The following is a 19,621-nucleotide window of genomic DNA, read 5'->3' as shown; positions in this document are numbered from 1 at the left end:
AATTTATCATCCAGCAGAATTTGTTAGTGTGACAGGCCTACAATTCAGGTGACAAAATGTTTCTCATTTGTCAGAAAATGGCTGCAGTGATATTATGTAGGAGAAAGGCTGTAACTCTTCGATAAATCCAGCCAAGCAGCAGTATTTCTAAAAGTGATCCAGTCACACGCTGTCCTACAAAAATTCCATGTTACAACTGCAAATTTGTATATTCTTTTATATCCTGTTTAAATGAAAACCGTGTTTGTTTCGACTTCCATCTTATATTTATCAATACTCCATGTTGCTCTGTCACCTGATATCTCAAAACACACTGAAATGGATCTTTGCTTGGATGCATTTCACATCCAAGCATTCAAACAATGCATGTAACACAGAAATGGTAAAAATAAATAAATAAATAGAAAATAAAAAGAAAAAAAAGAAACAACTCTTGGACAAATGATGAATTGGAGATTACCTCAATGCGCTGGCGGGTGGAGATGTCTGGATTATAATCCAGCCGTTTTTTAGGAGGCTTCAGCCCCAAACAGCAGCAGCAGTAAGCAGGTAGGGGAAGACAGCAGGAGGAGGAAGAGTAGGAGGTGAAGATGAGGTGAAGGAAGAGAAGCGGCGGTGACATCATGGGGAGAAATCAAAAACACAGGAGACATGTGAAGAGGGTAAAACCTGTTAGAGAGTCTGAGGAACCAGAGACAAGCCAGTTAAAACTGGAGCAAATGACCGACTGGGCGCCAATGCACACACACTAACACACACCTACTGTACACACAGTCAAACACTAACACATCTACACGCAGGAAGCCCTATGCAAGTTCTCCCATTGCACCAGCAAAACTTACTGGCACCGCTGCTAAAGACGTGTAAGAACCCTAAAATAAATCCATCTTTAACTGCAGCAGCATCACCTAAAACTGAAATACTTTGAATTTCTGAATTAAATTTACTACAGCAGAGACTGTTATTAGGTGTACAAGAACTAGAAATCTCTTTAAAATATATTTAACTGAAAATAAGAATCACTAATAAAGAACTGCAACTTAACCATAGCAACCTGTCTATTTGCCAACATGTTATTTGAGAATTATGTCATATAAAAATACATAAATACAAAAGAATTTTTGCTTCAGTGCTGCAGGTCTAAGCCTTTCAGCACCTAAAACTGCAGGTAGAATTAGCAGGAAACCATGGAAACATTTGCTGAAATGCGTTTCATGCCCACTGCTAGCAGTGCATGCAGTGGAGGATCTATGATGCTGTGGGCCTACTTCTGCTCTAAGACCCTGGTGTCACAAAAAATTACTTTTGTCAGAAAAACTGATGTAGTGTGATATTGTGTTAAATAAAAATCTACAACCAAGCAAACACTTCACCAGACAGAATCTGATCGTGTCTGAGTCCATGCTTTGACAACTGACTTGGTTAAGTTAAGGTTATGTTGACTTTTTACTGTATGCCAGAATTCACAAAAAATACCTAACTACAAACAAAAATGAATATTACAAATGTTAAAACAATTTTTTAGGTAGATGAGTCCATTTCTGTAGTCTCTCTCTATTTATATATATGTCCCTGCATCCTAAAATATTAAGCAAACAGGATGAACACTGCTCTATTGGCAGCAGTTAACAGCAGACATGGCCACAGCTCACATTAATATGTGGATTGCCCACAACTACATTTTTGTAGTGGAATTACAGCTTGGATTTTTGGAGATGATGCTACTGGTATAAAATAAATTTATGTTCAGGCTTTTTACACATCTTTACCAGAAATACCAAAAAGTTCTGTATTTGTGCCATTTTTCTGCACCTAACAAAAGCACAAATGCAAGCCTGTCTATCATTATTTTTCACAAACACACAGAAGTGTCACACACATGCAGAGTGAAGATTGTGTGCAGTAAGCAAATAAAAACACAAGCCGCAGTGTTTATCTCAGAAGGCAGTGGACTGTGCAATCAAACGTGATTTTAGTGTATCTTAGCAAGCGTCCAGCTGGCGCGATCAGAAACCTTCCATTCTGACGACTTATTAGATCACAAAGAAACTTTCAAAATTACAGAAAGAAATCTCAATATACAGATGAAATTACCGCCTGAACATTAAAAAAACGAAAGACCCTGAAAGTGGACAACTGATGTCATGCGCTGAAATCGTATCAGATAGAGGCATGTCCTCATCAAATAATAAAAATCAGTGAGCTAACAATAATGTGATCTCAGATAAACATCAGTCATGTAAACACCACGGACGTACAGCAGGGGCCACTAAAGAGCTTAGCTCATAGACAACCAGAGCGTTTGCAGCTACTGCTAAATAAAACAAAACTACAAGCAGGTAGGAATAAATACATTCTTGAATAAGCTAAAGTAACATTTATGGCAAGAAATATATGCATGTTACCTCACATCAGGTGTTTATAACAAGGAATGTTTCTTTCTTTAAGCTAACAAAGTGAATCAAAAGAAGTATTTTCCAAACCTGCTCATAGCCAGAAAAACTCATGAATAAACTACTACATGGATTTAAAACAGGATAACAGACATATCACTGTCACATTTTCGTGTTTGTGTGTGTGTGAAGGGAGGGGTCACTGCACCAAACAAATACCACATGCCCATACAACTCGCCCCACCCAGGCAGATGGTGGAACCAGAACAACAGTGTCCTGGGAGAGGGAGGAGATGGAGGGTGTACGTCTATCAGTAGAGTTGTGGTTGCGGGAGCCATCAAGCTCCAACTTACCGGCCGCCCAAACTCCAGCTCGGAAAAGAACTTATACCAAGGCTCGTTCTCTAAATCTATGTCATCATAGGTCTGAGAGAGCATGACAGGGAGGAGAAATAGAAGAGAGACAGAAGGAAAGAGGCGTGGAGGGGAATCACACATAAAGAGAGACATGGACCCCATGGTTAGGAGGATGCAAGCAAAAATGATCACAGGATGAAGATGTGGAATAGAAGTGGTGATGGAGAAAACCATCTCTGGCTTTTTTTTTCCAAAACTATAGTGAAAGCATGGTTTCAGAGTCCAACTGCTAAGTTTATCCTGTTTAAATCTGAAGTCAACATTTAGAAGACAGTTCTATAGCGCCTTGTAAAAATGTTCCTACCCCTGGTACCGTTCAACATTTTGCACACTCCAACCCCACGCTTCAACCTATTCTCATGATAAACCAGGGATGGCTGGAGTCCTTCATGGTGTATTGTCCTTGCTCCAACAACATAGCTGAATTAATGGCTGAATTAACTCCTAAACAAGGCCAGGTTATCAACCATTCATTTACTCTGTGTTGGGTCAGAGGAACACCTAAAACATGCAGGACAACAGCTGTAGAGGACTGGAGTGGCTCACACAAAGAACAGCTAAAATATACGTGAAATTAATTCATTTCCAGGTCTTACCATAGCTTCTCTTTTGGATTTAGGTGTGGGCTTTGACTTGGCCACTCTAACACGTGGTTACTTTAACCATTTCATCACAGTTTTGGTTGTATGTTTAGAGTTGTTGTAAAACTGTAAGGTAAACTTTGGCTTCCCTGTTAAAGCTAAAGGTTCTCCCACAGCATGCTGCTCCTAGCACCAGAGTAGCTTCATTTACATGTTTGATGTGCCTCCATCATCAGGTAGTGGCTAACTGACAACAGCCCTCCCCCCCCAATATTTTTCTCTGCAAAGAAATACACAGATATCTGGAATATTGAATAATGAATAGTTTTGCATTGTTTCTGTTCCCATATATCTGGTTAGGAGAAATGTTCTAAACAAAGTAAACAATAGTAAATTATCTATAATGCAAAAGTGGACTCAGATACTGGAAGTAAAAATTTGAAGGGTATTTTTTTTATGTTCAATCATACTGTACAAATAAAAAAAACCTGGCTGTCCAACAGCTCTGTCTGCTCTTTCTAACCTTACTCCCACATAACAACAGGAGTTTTGCTGCCAAATGAAACATGGCCAAGAGACGCTTCAAAGCTGCTGTAGTTGGAGTTACAGCTCTCTTTCTCAATACAGTTGTTTTTTTTTTTCAGAAATATGACTAATCTATTAAAAAAAGCCTTTTGTACAGAATGTCAGGGCACACTCACACAACCATTAACAACAAAAATCTTAACGAGTACTGTTTTGTCTTTGGCCCATTGCCTAGAAATATCTTTCATGTCTGTTTTTCCCTTGTATAATGGAGAGCAGAGGCAGTGAACAGACAGCAGATCCAGTCAGTGTGGGCAGCGTCTGCAGCTTTCGCCTTTTATTGCTGCTATCAGGAGCTGACTCATACATCATTGCCCCAGGAGTGCTTTCTGCAGACATCACATTAAATGTCAGACCCTTTCTAAAACCTCTTTTCTTCTACCATATTTCTTTGAAAAGCCTCTGTGCATCTATTACATTTCTCATTATGGTGTTCAAATCTCAAACACCGTTATAATTATTTTTAACTCAGCTGTATCTACAATTATCATTTCTGTCTGCCCTGACATTCACAACAGAACACCTGACAGCATGCTGAGTGTTGCTAGGAGAAAATTGAATAGAAACCTTGAATTTAGATGCCCATATTCGCTCTTACTGACCAGGTGAAATACAACACAGCGTAAACAGCCCTAAGTTAAACTCATCTATTTATTACTGTAACTTAATCTTAATGACCAAAATTGATAAGTTTTAAGCATTGAAATGAATTTAAAAACAATCACAGAGAAGAATAAATTTCAAATTAATTATTTCCTTTACAAACATCAGTGGTACCCCTGTTGCACCCCTACTAAAGATTTGTTCAGCTAAGACATTTTACATTCTGAAGAGTGCCTACAAACTTTTCTTTTGAAACAATGAACTTCTGTCAAGATAGCAAGGAGTCAAATACAATCCAACAGGTTGTTTGGGAGGCTAAAAGTTATTTCTGTCCATTCTTCACAAACAAATGCATTCAAAGTTTCCTTCAAAGAACAAGGACTTTCACTGGAACAGTGTACTTTGGTAAAGCCTGATAAACATTGTGTGATTTCAAAAATAGATCAGAGCTGGTATGTGCCCAGCTGTGTAAGCTTGTGATGATAAACTTGTAACTGAGCGAATCCTGTTACACAATTGGCACGGCAATACAATCACTTAAAATAGTCAAAACTAAGGTTAATTAAACTTAGAAATAAAGATAAAAAATGTTTTAAATCCCTTTGACTTTGTTTTAATATGTAGACAGTACTAAACATAAGTTACAAAGCCACTGTACTGCCTGGTGTGTGGTCACATGTCTGCTGCTGATATTTTAGGATGAGCTCTAGGCAGCTGGGTTTTCTCTTCAGCCTAGTTTTCTTCATCTAGTCACGTTTACATCTGCCTTCATGTTGTTTCAGGTAAGTAAAATTACCTATTAATCTGGTTAATGTAAAAAAATTAACCATAGATCTTTGGTTTGGTCCACCTTTCTTTCTCCATTGTCACTTTAGCTAAAAGAGGATCTATGGTGTTGCTTAATGGCACATAGTGATAACACCTAGAGTTCCTGTTGTGGATTTTTTGGTACAGCTTTAAGTCTGGACACAAACATTCTTCAGTCAAATACAGAACATCATTGTGTAAAATAATACTGTAAAGGTTTAAATTACAGTACTCAGATTAGGCCTGAAGTAAAAGATTCAGGTCTCTTACTGTACCACACTGAAAGGATTGAACAGAACTCTTTGGTACAAACACATACTATTACCTTTGATAAATTAGGTTTAAAGTAATGTTTCAATTTTACCAACACATTTCTTCTGACTAGAAGTAATATTAACATTTTGTTGCAGTCAAAAGTGCTGATAATCTAAAGGTTTGTGCCAAAAAACTTTTTTTAATTAGTTTATTTGGTAGGGACAGACATACAGTGACATAGACAAACTGAAAGAAAACAGCAGTCCCATGTTTACGTCACAGTGCAATAGCAAAAGCTAATTTGCAGCACTTGTTCCTAGACGAGCTTTTAAAAAATACCTCTAAAAGTAATAATCAAACAAACAGAACATAAAATGCATCATCACTTTTGAGAAGATAATAATCCAAAATATATGGCCACGTCAAGACAGAAATTATTCACCCAACAAAATCAACCTCCATCTCAGTCTCCAAAGCTGAACCCAAAAGAAACAATGTGGTCTAAGGTGAACAACAGAGACGGAAGAGAGTTTGTGCAAATAGGAATGATCAAATATTTAAACCTCACATGTCACAGAAACAAAAGAGCTGTGCTGTTGACAAAATATACAGTAGAACTGCAGATTTTTTCAATAATTTGGAATGATTTATTTAAAAAATTCTGTTATTGCTTAAAGTGAGATTTATCACATAAGGTATAAATGTGTTTCAATTTAATGGTGGATATTTTGGTGTCAAATTATTGAATGTTTTTACCAGGAGTGTCAACATGTGTGGAGGGAGAAAAATGACATAATCATGTCTATTAAACCATTGAGAAAGAAATAAACAATTGTTGTTGATGAGTTTGTTGGAATGTTGGTTGTACTGCATTTGTAGCTTAAGTTGCTTCCTGTGATCAACTCAATCTTCTACATACCAAGATCACAGTACATGTCATATTTCTGGAATGCTGGCAAAAGATATTTTAGAGAAATATTTGAGACATTAGAAAAATGACTCACTGGTCTTTCATGCTCCAGAATTGATGACTTGCCAGGCTCATACTCAAAAATACTCTTGGGCTCTGCGCGGTACTTTCGTGTGTCCACTTTCCTGTCTGGAGGACCCCATTCATTCCTGGTGTAAAGAAAAGAGAAATATGTCTCTCAGGAAACAGCCTTAGACTTCACTAAAGACAAAGATCAAAAGAAAATGGGTTTGGGGTTGATGCCATACATCAGAAGTATAAAAGACATTCTCGTTTTGGGCCACATCAAGATAATGAATGTTCTTAAAGTGCCTGTTATTCCAGAATTTATTGATAAAACCCATTAATAAACTGTTAAAATATTAATAAAAAGTTGTGTCTTCATTCGATAAGTATTTCTTAAGATTAAATGATGTTGAATACTTTTTTACACTCTTCAGTCACTCCAGGTTTTCATGATTGTTTTTGTGAATTTTTCCACTAAATATCACTGATTTGATGAAGCTAATTTAGATTGAAATGAGATGAAACTACGCTAGTCCATCAAATTTACTGCAGAGCAAGCAATGCAGGTGTGCACTCATCAGATTATGAAAAAGTGACCACTGCTTCTAGCTGGTTTCTCCACATAGAACCAGGACTCAGATACCAACCATACATATTGTAGTGGATTTGCAATGCCATGGCAGGAGATAATGCACTGCATGTCAAAGTCTAGCATGCAGTAACAGAAAGGATATTTTGCAACAATAAGCTTAAGACTGTGACTCAGACAATTTCACACTGCTGCAATAAATCCAACCCAGTTTCTCAGTAACACCCAGGTGTTTAGTAAGAGGACTTTTCTCTTACATGTCTGTTGAATCTTTGTCCCGGTCGCTGTCTCTGGCCCTAAGCTGCAGGAGGGAGGGCATTGGTGGAGGTGGTGGGGGTACTGGGGAAGGTGAGGGCTCCCGAGGAACCCGCTGCCCACCGTTGTCTGAGGGGCTTTTGGACAGAGGTCTATATGTGTGTGTCCGAGGAGGTGGGTGGGCCATGGTGGTGCTGTAGTCATCGGCTAAGGACAGAATGGAGGAGACAGTGGAGGGAGAGGTAAGGAGGGCGGTAAGGCATAAAGGAGGAGACATGCAGGTTGGGAAGAAACGATAAGAGTATGAAACAGTTTTTTGTTCCTTGGAGAACAAGTCTCACCATTGTTTATGAAAGCATATGTTGCATTGTATGTGCCACAGTAGTCATCATCTGGAGCAGAAAAGGTAAAAAGACAGATTGAGATACATGCAAACACATATTATAAAGCATAAACTCTAAGAGTAACTAGCAGGCTTCACAATGACAGTAACACAATGAGGTCTAGTATTTGTGTTTTGCAGAACAAGAGTGAACACTGGTGTACCAATTTAAACATGATTTACACCATGTCTGTCCATGGGGAGGATGAACAGACATCCTCATCATATTCATCTTTATGAATATGCCTGCCTTCCCCAATCACTCAATATTTTACTGGTTGACACATGAGTTCCAGTAAAATATATGTTCTAACTAGGGATTTGCATAAATGTATTTAAAAGAATGACTGGGATTTTCTATAATTTTCTGTGAGATGATGCTACTGCGACAGAAGAGTGAATTCATTATTTTCCTGTCTTCTAAGTTGCATCTTTTCCAGGGGTGGCAGGAACTGTGAAGTGGCAGAGATCTTTCAAGTGGCAGAAGAAATGTATTATGAAACTGTAGAGGATACTTAGAAGTGAATGGCATGGCTTCACTGGAATACAGTGGGAATGTGTGCGTTTTCTATGTGCTGTGATAAAAGAAGCCTGAGCAGCTCAGAACAATTGAGCCTTGTGCTGACTGTCTTTCTGCCAGACCCAAAAAATTAGAGCAGATTTCCCAGGACAGCTCTGAGTCTATTAGAGGGCTCTCGCTATCCCATCTCCGTTCAAGAGTTTCCTGCTCATATCTAATGAGTTCTGGCTCTGAGATTGTTTAGGTCTTTGGTTTTAACATGAACTGACAGACAAAGATGCACAAAGATGCACAAGCCCACACACACATCTACAAACTAAATGCATACATGATCAACTCCTGTTCAAGTAGGCAAATCATCTGATCAAGGCACATAATGGGGACATCTTTCAGGCTGCTCTGGTTTGGACATACCTGCTTTGTGAACTTTGTGAATCTGTTTGAACATAGTTTTGTACCAATCTTTTGGCCTGTCAACTGTCTGTGGAGAAAAACATCAAAAAACATTGTAAACAACTTGCTATTAAATGAAAAAAACAAAAAAACAAAAAAAAAACAAACAACAAATGTTAACTTTAAGTAAGCAACACACAAAGTTATTCCCAACAGAGTTGAAACACTTATTATGAGGTCAGTCTGCAGGCTGATTATTTTCAGGCAGTTGAATCCCAGGAAAAAACTTAAATTATAAATTATTCAGAAAAGCTAAATTATGCCAATGTGGGGCTTATGAAAATGCTGCACTTGCTTGGTGGAATATCTAATGACTTTAAAAATAAAGCATTTGAGGACTACAACTGACATTTTCCACAATTTAAAAAATGTTTCCTTTTCATTCCAATTCATTTTTTTTTTTACTTTATCCTTGCAGAACCATGTTGTGTCATCTTATGGATTAAAAAAACATCAAGATAAATTAACATTTCTCCTTCTCTTGAATTATATATACAAATCTGACTATTGACATGGATGTCAATGATATTATGGTATTTAAGTATATAAACCCTTATCTTTGTCTTTCTATAAATTGATACTGTGGCATGTAGAATAGGAACCTCTCAGGAACCAGAATGTAACCATTATTTTAGAAATGCTGAAAAATACTATGACGTGAGAATCAGAACTTTTTCCTTCTGTTCAAACTTTTAAGCAATATTAAACAGTTTTTTATTATCTGACCAAAAACATCAGAGTAGTTACCAAACGTGGTTTTCAAAGAGTCATTAATTTATAAAAGGTTGAAATATATCCAAACCAATCTGGAACAATGTAGAAATTTAATTGCCCCTTATTAAATCATGAATTAGCAGTGAAGAAATTACTTAAATAGACAAAGTCTGACAAAGGAAGTGGGCAAAAGATCACAAAAGCAACACAATATTCTCTGATCTAAAAAAAATGTATAACAGACAATAAACAAAGTGACGTCAATCAATCTGGTAAAGGACTCCAGTGGACCACAACACTGGTATTAGCCACAAGTCAAGAACACAAAGAATAGTTTCAAACTTTAAATGACTGGTTTGGCCACACAAATTGCTTCAAGACACAAAACGATGCAGAACAACGTCTATAGGAAAACTTAAAACAAAAAGAACAACTGCTGATAAATAAAATCAGCAGTTGAAAATCTGAAACATTTAACTAAAAAAAGATAAACTGTTTTTTTATTTCTCAAATATTCAAGTCAGTTAATAAGAGTAATTTGATAAAAGCTGATAAACTGTACAAATAAATACAGATGAGATATAAACAATGCCTCTTGACACTTGCAGGATGGCCAATAGTTTTCTAGAAATGCAATAAATCTGAGTGAGCAGGTTTAGTTTTACACAACAGAGTAAAACCTCAGAAGGTGTTGATACAAAAGCAAAGAATGGGCTCCCGGTGCTGTGTGGGGACTCAGCAGGAGAAATGCTTGTCTTTGTGTAAACACTATAGATCCAACAGCCTCTTCAAATAAGAGCTATCAAATGGCAGAAGGGCTTAATCCTTTCGTTATTCAGTAGCACTGAGCCCTGGTTCTGGATTCTGGAGGCGGCACATGTAGCATTGGCAAGGATAAGAAACAGACCAATTATGGCTTCATTCTCCACGGTTACCGAACAGAGTGGCCACAAAAATGTCTGCTTGCTCACAAGGAGCATCTGTTTTTTTTTTTTTTCCTTTTTCTGGCCAACTTCTTTTCCTCATCTCTGTTCCACTCTCCATTCTGTACCTCTGTGGTGCAGCATGTCAGCGGTCAATGCTTCTTCTCAAGAAGCTGACAACTGACGTGAAGTGTTAATACATGAAAACCCGAATGGAGAGGACACTCTTTCACAAGTAAAGAGCAACAGAGTAAGTTCATCTTCATAACTAGCACACAGAGAAAGAGTAAGAGATACTTCAACAGAGATAGCTGGACTCAGATGAGGCCTTTGATAAAGGGTCAGCAGTTCCAGACAGCTGAGAGTAATCCTCTCTGTTTTAGATGATCACATGAAGACAGCCCAAAATGGGTCAGAAGAAACTAAGGTTATGTCTCTGGACCTGATTAAAATAGTCTTTAGGCTCTTTGGTCATTTGACCTCACCGTGCGAATGGCAATAGGGATGCCAGACTCATCCACAGGTCCAATGCCTTCGTAATGCGGGGCTTTAACGATGGACACCTTCTTTTCTTCTTCTGAGAAGCGAGCGAGGGGCACTGTGCTGCTGATGCTGGTGTGACCTGAAACCACAGACTCCCTGGTGACCGACTCGCTGCCCTCTGGTTACAAAAATGGAAAGGAGACAGACACGTAAATTAGTCTTTGTTATTGTGAAGAAAAGTTTTGCGTTTTGGTTAGGGGTGCACCAATAGCAGTTTTTTGGCTGATCTCCGATTACCGATCTTCAAAAAGCCTGACCTGCCAATACCATCTATTTTGTCTGAAATGTTGCAAAGAATAGCAAGAAAGTCGCTGGATGGGTAACAGTGGGGTAACTATTGTTAACTGCAACTGCGCAGACACGACCTGGTGGGCCGGTCTATCAAACCTCTCTCACGGGAAAGATTGGTGGATACGATTGGCTTCATATATATGTATCGGCCAACCACCGATCTCCCAAAATTGAGGAAATCGGCACCAATAAATCAACTGGCCAATAAATTGGTGCACCCGTAGGTTTAATCTTCTGCTACCAAATATATTTACTTTCCATGCGCTCATCAGGAACATAATGTGGTTATCCTCTAACCAACCCAGGTACAAACAGAGGCTTACTTTCAATAAATGTGGCAAAATGTTATACAATGTCTTCAATTGACAGAATCAAAACCTGGTTCCTTTTCCTGAGTGATAGACTGTAGCTGCCAGTTTCTCTCTGCTGGCTTAAAAAGGACTCAATAGACTGATGAACCAAAAAGGGGAGACTTCTCCAAAACATACTCATTTTAGATCCAAATGCTTTCAAGAGAAAGATTTAATGGTCAACTTAGACTGAGCTATCTGGCCTCAACAATAACAGGTACGTTTTGAGGAGTAAATATCAGTATCTCAAGTCAATCTTATGTTTTAAGTATAGTAGCAGCAACATCAGGCAGTGGGACTGCTTTGCTAACGGTGGTACTGGTGGATAAAACAACAGCAGACGATCTCCACATTCATCAATTTCACTTCCAACCACTCGGTAGACAGCAGAATAAATAAAGAATTGGGGCCAAGAAACCAAACACAGCCTAAAGATGGTACCAGGTCAACATAAAGCTTATGGAATGGGCTTCCTGATGTCCTAGTCAAAAATAAATTCAAATGATTAATTATTTATTTAGATCCAGATCATTATTTAGGCCTAATTGCAACTCCGCTGATGGAAGTGTTAAGCTGCAGTCACTGATTTAGGCCTGACAGAAGGAATTTAGGTGAATCAATTTACATTTAAGAGAACTGACTAAACATAAAAAGAAGCTGACCAAAGAACAGTGACTCACCTGAGCTCCTGCTGTGTCTCTGGAGGCCTGTGTGGAGTGATGGAGGAGGAGGTGGAGGAGGAGGATATGACGGTGGAGACATGGGCCTCTGTGAATAGCTGGTACTTCCATTCACTGCATGAGAAAGAACTTGACCCTACGAGTGACCCACAAGCCAGAAAAAGAAGCAACAACATATTAAAAAACATTCTCAGCAATGTAAAACATCTGATTAAATGTGTAAACACATAGAATAAGAGTAAAACACACAAAGATAACCTCTAAAGGAAAAAATCATGTTACACAAGTACAGTTGGACAAGTAACAACAGAAGAAATTAGAACTAAAGTTATTTACACAAATAACTAATTCAGTAAATCTCCATTGTTAGACAGGGAAGTCATATTTATTGGAATTTTATGACAAGAAATATAAAAACACCAACAGTAAACAAAGACAACTCATTCACAAACATCTCTATTATAAATGAGTTAATGAAAGCAGGACAGCAGACATAAATAAAAGTGCTACCCCACTGAAATAAAATATTTAATCTGGCAAAGATAGAGCAGTTAAAGTTACAGCGATGGGGTTTCAAACCAACCGAGCCTTGTTCAGTTCTATGTCTTTTGTTCATCCAGATCTTTGTGGAAGGCAATCTAAATGTGTTAGCACTGTGGATATTTCTCACTTCATTAACCTGATGGATGCTGCAAGTAGGAGACTCAGAATTACAAGTGATAGCACAATGCAACTGTGACCTCACACAATAGATGCAAACCTAATAGTTCGGGAAATGTCAGATGAAGTAATGAAGCTAAATTCAAAATGACTGTTGAGTTTCGATAACTGCCTTTTGCCTTTTGTTGTAGGACTGTAAAATAAACGGACTGTTTTATGTTACGTACAGAGCTCTGCACATTTATTGGCACCTCTAATTAAAGTCAACGGAATTAAATTTATCTGTTTTTGGAAGTAGCTTTATGTCACACTGAAGGACTCATGCAATGGCAGTACTACACTGCTCCACTGCTGCCTCGGCTTTACTTGATGTTATAGCCTGAGATCCAGAGGTGGTCCGCTCATTGTGTGAGGTGAGACGCCCCCCCACAAGTTGCCGCGCTTGTCAGCATCAAAAACCATCCCAGCTCTGATTGATATAAAATCGAGCTATTTTGGGTTCTTTAATTACTACAATTTTTTTTATCAGTTTGCGTGTATTTTCTCTTATTTCCTCAATATGTAGATTTTGGAAGGGATTAAAGGAAGAAAAACATAGCAAAATATTGCAAATTTATGACCAGAATACTGAAGCCAATAAATGTGAGAATATTGGCTAGAATGTTTTAATGTGAGGAAAGTGAGTTGAGTTTGTGACTAACTCTGTGCATGTGACATTGAAATAAAAATCCTATCAACAATCTGCTGGTAACAGCTTAAAATAAAGTGCTTTAATCTGCTTGACTGGAAAGGTCAATGTAGCACATTCATAACAAGAGGCTCTTAAATTAACATTCTTGTTGAGATTTATTAAACAATCTTTTAGGAAACAAACTATGAGGACAGAAAATGACTTCTGCTATTTGAATAATAGTGTGACAAAATGTTTCATCTTCAGTTTCAACAGCTGTAATGTGATCCTGTAGTGGAGTTTTTATTTATTGCATTTAACACAATGTAATACAATGCTCTTTTGTTTGGCTTAGTCTTTTGCTGGATTCAAAACATTATGTTTCCCCAGACAAACAGTAATTACTAACTAAGGGTAACTGTTTTGCTTGGTGAATTATCACCATGTTGGGCAACTTGCCAGCTGACATCACCACAGAGATAATTGTCACATCAGTCATCTGCTGTGTTTACAAGCTGGGACGAACTCTGGAGAAAAGCAGTTGTTAAATACCACTGTGGCTCATCTAGGTCATTATGAGGAATATAATAGTTCATGACAGTATCGTGGTAGGCCATACATAAGTCAAGGTTCGTCAAAGTTCATCAGGAAACTCCTTGTATTCCTTACTGATAATTTTTTTCATCCTCACTCTTGCAGAGTGAAACCCTTTTAACTAGTTTGCCATTGGATGATCAATAGAATCATGCAATAAATGGCAAATAAAGAACATTATTTCAGTAATCAGGACAGATGGCATGAGAGGACAGAAATCTCTGCTAAGTTTAGGAAAGTGACTCAGCCACCCAGGAAGACAATACATCCGTTGTATGCTAGGTCTCCGTCTTGATGTTTTACAAGTCACAGGATCTAAAACACAAGTTAGAAAATAACACCTGAAATATATATTATCTGCGATAGACTGGCAACCTGTCCAGGGTGAACCCCGCCTCTTGCCCGGGACGCAGCTGGAGATAGGCACCAGCAACCCTCCCGACCCCATTAGGGATGAAGGGTGTATAGAAAATGGATGGATGGATGGATGGATGAAATATGTTATTATTTTTTCCTCTGTCAGTGGGGGACGTCCATTTGATCCATCATCTAACTTTTTTTGAAGCTGCTTGGCAAGGGATATGTTGTACTTCATACGCACGTTTTACAATTTCAGCTTTGAATATTCACATTAATAGCACTGATGTCCATGTCATATTTTTCCCTGTAAAAACATATTTAAATTTTAACCCCACTTGGATATTTTTTGTCATAAAGCTTGCTGTGGCAGTGCTCTTGCACACCAAATGTGCATGCAAGTTTGGTGTGCATACGCTTTGGCAAATAAAATGTAATCGAAAAAATAGAGCTAAATTTATTCTGATGTACGACGAAAGAAAAAAGGAAAAGGAAGCAGAAGCTGACATTAACCTAAAGCTGACATGAATACATTCACAAAAGCATAAAGAAACAACACTGAATTGAATTTTGACATCTGATAGGTAAGGAGCAGTTAATGGTTAGTGGAAGTAAAATAAAAATGAAAAAAGAAATGTAGCAATCACACACATTTTTCTGTCTAGTCATTCAAATGATTAGGTGGGAGAGATGGGACACTTTTTTAATGTAATGAAATGTTACAGAGGTGGCTTGTTCAGATAATTACATTAGTGACAGTAGCTGCTGCAGCAGTAGAGCCCACAGAGGTTGTTAGCACATCATCAGGCCCAGCAGTGGATATGTAGGTAGAGACATGGCTGAGCGTGGGCGAAGGTGTGGGTGAGGCGCCAGGTGAGTCCAGGCTACAGATCTGAAGCTCATCAAGCAGACCCGTCGTGGATGACGAGTAGTGGCTGAGTGCCGAGACTGTCACGGGGGAAGTCGCCGGTGACACACAGCTACCAATGCTCATGTTGCTGAAGGCGGCAACACTCTGCCCACTGATTGCTCCAGTTTTCATAACAGCTCTACTAGGAACATACGGGGTGGGTGACGATAAGGCCTTGGGCATTAAGCTGGATGGGTAGTCGAGTGATTCGGAGCTCTGGCAGCGACCGGGGTAGTGCCGTGCTGAAGGGTCAGGGGAAGGAGGCCCCTGGTGTTGGAGTAAGAACAAATTGGTGGGGAAAGGAGGAAAGGAGGCAGGTGCTTAGTTACATCACTTATTAGCCAGCGAGTCAAAAGGCTTAGGGTGGTGTGACAAAACAATTCACGGTAGGCTGATGGTAAATTCAAGCTGCAGCAACGTCTTTCAAAACATAAAAAAAACGATGTAAATTAAAGACGCATCATTAGTACAAGTTTAGTGATGAACAGCAAGTGATTCTTCCTGTCAATGAGATAAATATCTACTGAAAGAAACATTTGGTTTATGTCACACATACAGTAAATATGATTACATATCATAGTTTTGTTGGCCAAATGGAAGCATCAAGACTAGACAACTAAAGCACAGCAGACAAGTTGTATACAAAACCCATCAAAGTACATTCCACTTATTTATAAAGAATGTCAAAAGAAAGAAGGTGACTTTTTACCTAGTGATCGGAGCTCAAGTACTGGATCAGGATCCCAATCTAGGCATGTTCAACTGACTGGTATTGAGAGTCCTTGACAGAGTTAAACTGTCAAGGACAGGTAACCTTGTTACATGTTGCTACAATCTCTTTGAAGGTATGTCTGCTTTTATGATGTTCAAAGGGCTAATTTTTTTCAACTTTGTTTAAAGGCAAAATACTAACAAGTCAAATTAAAACAGAGCTATATGTTAAGATTAGCTCAGTGATTCAACAAACGGGTCTATATGAAAATGTCCTCAGCAGGAAAAATTGGTGTACTTCTTGAGTCTTTAGAAAAATAACGGTAACACGTTTCTTGTCATGTTTTGTCAGATCTCGATCAGCTTACTTAGCCATGCTAACCCGTGTTGGAGAAGCACATTAAGGCTGTTAAATGTAGAATCTAAAAGGATATGGTGTTGTTCAGAATATCACATCACTGATGAGTCAATGGGTATAATACTGATAAAATATCAGTATTGATATATTACTGATAAATAATTTAACGCAATTTTGACATTGACTGTATTATTTTTTAATGGGGTATTTGGGGCTCTGGTTTTGGCAAAAGGCAAATCGTAAATGACTTGGACCACGATAAGTGACAATAATACTTGATCAGGATATCTCTACTTTTATCACATAGGCTCAAAATTTGGCATTTGACAAATGATACCTTGACCACATGTTTTGTGTAAAATCATCTAACACAAACAAATGTGTAGCCATTTAGTCACTCTTGATGCTACCAACGTCCAAACACTCGTGTTTGACTGCAAAGACTAAGTAGTCATTGAGGATCTTGCTGTAATTACACTGCATAGTCAGGTATGTACCAACAGTTGTGCAGGCGAAGGTCTTGGTGGAATAGTAGGAGGAGGCATTGTCATCTTCACTTGCGTTGGGGCTGGTGTTGAGGTCTGATCTGGATCTTGATCTGGGACCTTCACCTCCATTCTTGGATTTGAAGCCAAAGCTGCTGGATTTTTTAGATTTTCTGCATTTAAGTGGACATACACTGAAGCTGTCTGTGATGGGGTTTGGGGTGTGTTTGAAACCATTTGTGGAGGTGGAGAAGATGGTAAGAGTGAGCCTGAGGTCAAGATCTTGGAATGGGTTTCAAATTGAGGAGTAACGTGATCAGGGGGGTCAGGGATAGTGACAGGGGTTAGCTTAAGTGAAGAAACTTTACGTTTCTGTGTGCTGGTAGTGGCAGAGGCACTGAGGTTGCTCATATTATTTGCAGCTGTGGACTGATTAACCTGCTGGACTGAATTTCCACTGGTCTCAGAGTAAGAGTAAGAGGATGTGCTGCTAACCGTGCAGGATTCTTTTAATACAGCTCTGTCGTTCTTTGTGAATGTTAGTCTTCTAGAACTTAAGTCATTAGCCAGATCAGTGATTGAGTTGAATTCCGGTGGATTGGTGCCAATGGACAAGAGGTTAAAGCTCTCTCTCCTGGGGGGTGGCTGTGGCAAGGGACTGACATCCTTGTTAGCCAATCAGAAGCAGAAGCCGGCGTAAGTTCAAACAACAAGAATAGGAAAAATAATCAGCACAATTAAATCCATTATGACGTTGTTTCAAGAATGTGCTTACAAATCCAAAAATGATTTTGCAGGATTTACTATTTTCAACTGTAATGGATTTTTACCATCCAAGAACATTAAGAGTCCAAGACAATACAAAACATTTTCCTACAAACCGTAGTAAGCTAAAATAATTCTAAAGCCAACCTAGAGTATGAGCAGATTACCTGTGTGGGAGACTTTTTGTCCTGTAGGTTGGGTCTGACACTCCGAAATCCTTTGGCAGCAAGAGATGAACTGCTGGCATCTCCATTTTTCAAACCATCAGTAACGCTGCGGGACCGCCAAGAATCTGCAGATTATAATAACATGGTCTGGGGGGTGCTTTACTTTATATCTGTTTAGTTAGATTAGAGATATTTAATAGTTTCTTTGATCATGTTTAGATCTGCACAATATATTAGGAATATGTTATCATCGTAATAGTAGTGTGTGCGATATTCAGGACTGTTTGAAGCCAACTGGACAGAGTCTAACAGCAGCAGAAGTTCACCCTGGACACTAACAATTTTGCCTAAAATGCTAAAGGTCACAGACTCATGGAAGCATAGATGCGAACAAGAGGAAAGAAGAAAGCAGGCGTTATGGCCAAGTTAGTGGCTAGATATGGGTCTGTATGAAATTATGACAATATGATGATAATCTTAGGTAAAAATGTCATGGTTTTGCAGTATCATGCTTTTATGATTACAGCTCTAAAATATATTATTTTGCTTTTTTTTTATAGCTTGCTTTGATGTAAATGCATAGATGATTTGATTCTTAAATATCTGCTCAATTGTGGGCTGATCTTCAGCTTCTGACATAACGTGTTGTTGCCAGAACTACCAATGTTCTAAAAGAACAATAGAACAGACGTGAATTTAACTGTAATTTCATATTAGCCTATTACACAACTAAGCTATATCGAGCTAACTTCTACTAGGATAACAGCGTTTTCATTGCTTTGACAGATAAGACAAATTAAGTTACACTGCTCAACAACAGTTGTCTTTATATTGGCGTAATGTATCAGGTTGTGAGTTCTGTGGGAAACACTCATGAATTGTCTGAATGAAGAAATTTGTCACTGTAAATGTAGGGAATTGCTACACTTGACAATAAAATTTCAACCATTTGTGGACAATCACAGAATGCACACTGTACCCCTGAGTATGTTGGAGCAGGTTTTTGTTTTGCCACCCACCCTCATAAATGCCTCATAAATGCCTAAATAAAAAAAGAACAGGGTAGATTGAAAGGAGAAAATGAATGCAACAGCAAAAGAAGAAATTGTGAATAAGAGAAGAAAAATCACATCAGTTTGGTAGTATTTTGATAATTAAAACAAAAAATAATCAATATTAAGCAATATTGACTATGAAATGCTTATAAGTTTTTCAACCTATCAGCCAGCCCTAATTCAAGTTATCTCTTGAAAATTTCTGCATATATTCCAGAGGGAAAGAAAAAAACTACAAAATTTTTTTCCAGTATTGTGCAGCCCTACTCATGTTTGTTGATTAGATTGTTTTTACCAGACAGTCCAGTCACTTACCAAACTCTGTTGAGTGAGAATCATTAGCTGGGAAACAGAGAAGAGTAAACATAATAAGTAATGTCTCTATGAGTGACTGGGTTGTATTACGTCCCTAAAACAGTGGATGAATGAAATATAATGACATGTAAAGAAGCAATCAGCTCACAAACTACAAGAATGTTGAGTGCTTCATAGACACACACTGTGGTGAACAAAGACATGTAATATCAGAACATACCACAGACAACAGAAAATCAATTCATTTTATATTACAC

At 38.3% G+C, this 19,621-nt stretch overlaps 1 protein-coding gene across 9 annotated transcripts in view; it reads right to left on the bottom strand.

Annotated features, from left to right (window-relative positions):
• Positions 1–19,621, bottom strand: part of sorbs2a (sorbin and SH3 domain containing 2a) — a 56,075-nt gene that overhangs the window by 16,393 nt on the left and 20,061 nt on the right. For 6 of the 9 annotated variants that reach the window (XM_044113322.1, XM_044113315.1, XM_044113323.1 and 3 more), the window contains 12 exons: positions 19,365–19,391; positions 17,995–18,119; positions 17,075–17,728; positions 15,347–15,775; positions 12,318–12,453; positions 10,939–11,114; positions 8,778–8,844; positions 7,803–7,853; positions 7,464–7,668; positions 6,646–6,760; positions 2,748–2,819; positions 461–517 (listed from right to left, as the gene is read on the bottom strand). In XM_044113322.1, the coding sequence (XP_043969257.1) occupies positions 461–517; positions 2,748–2,819; positions 6,646–6,760; positions 7,464–7,668; positions 7,803–7,853; positions 8,778–8,844; positions 10,939–11,114; positions 12,318–12,453; positions 15,347–15,775; positions 17,075–17,728; positions 17,995–18,119; positions 19,365–19,391 (2,114 nt within the window). The remainder of the gene's footprint in view (positions 1–460; positions 518–2,747; positions 2,820–6,645; positions 6,761–7,463; positions 7,669–7,802; positions 7,854–8,777; positions 8,845–10,938; positions 11,115–12,317; positions 12,454–15,346; positions 15,776–17,074; positions 17,729–17,994; positions 18,120–19,364; positions 19,392–19,621) is intronic. The other 3 variants (XM_044113320.1, XM_044113321.1, XM_044113319.1) reach the window with 2 other exon arrangements.

The sequence above is a fragment of the Gambusia affinis genome, linkage group LG04 (genome assembly GCF_019740435.1).
Source record: "Gambusia affinis linkage group LG04, SWU_Gaff_1.0, whole genome shotgun sequence".
Lineage (NCBI taxonomy): Eukaryota > Metazoa > Chordata > Actinopteri > Cyprinodontiformes > Poeciliidae > Gambusia > Gambusia affinis.
Note: the sequence above shows the minus strand (reverse complement) of the source record. Positions and strands in the feature narration are given on the sequence as shown.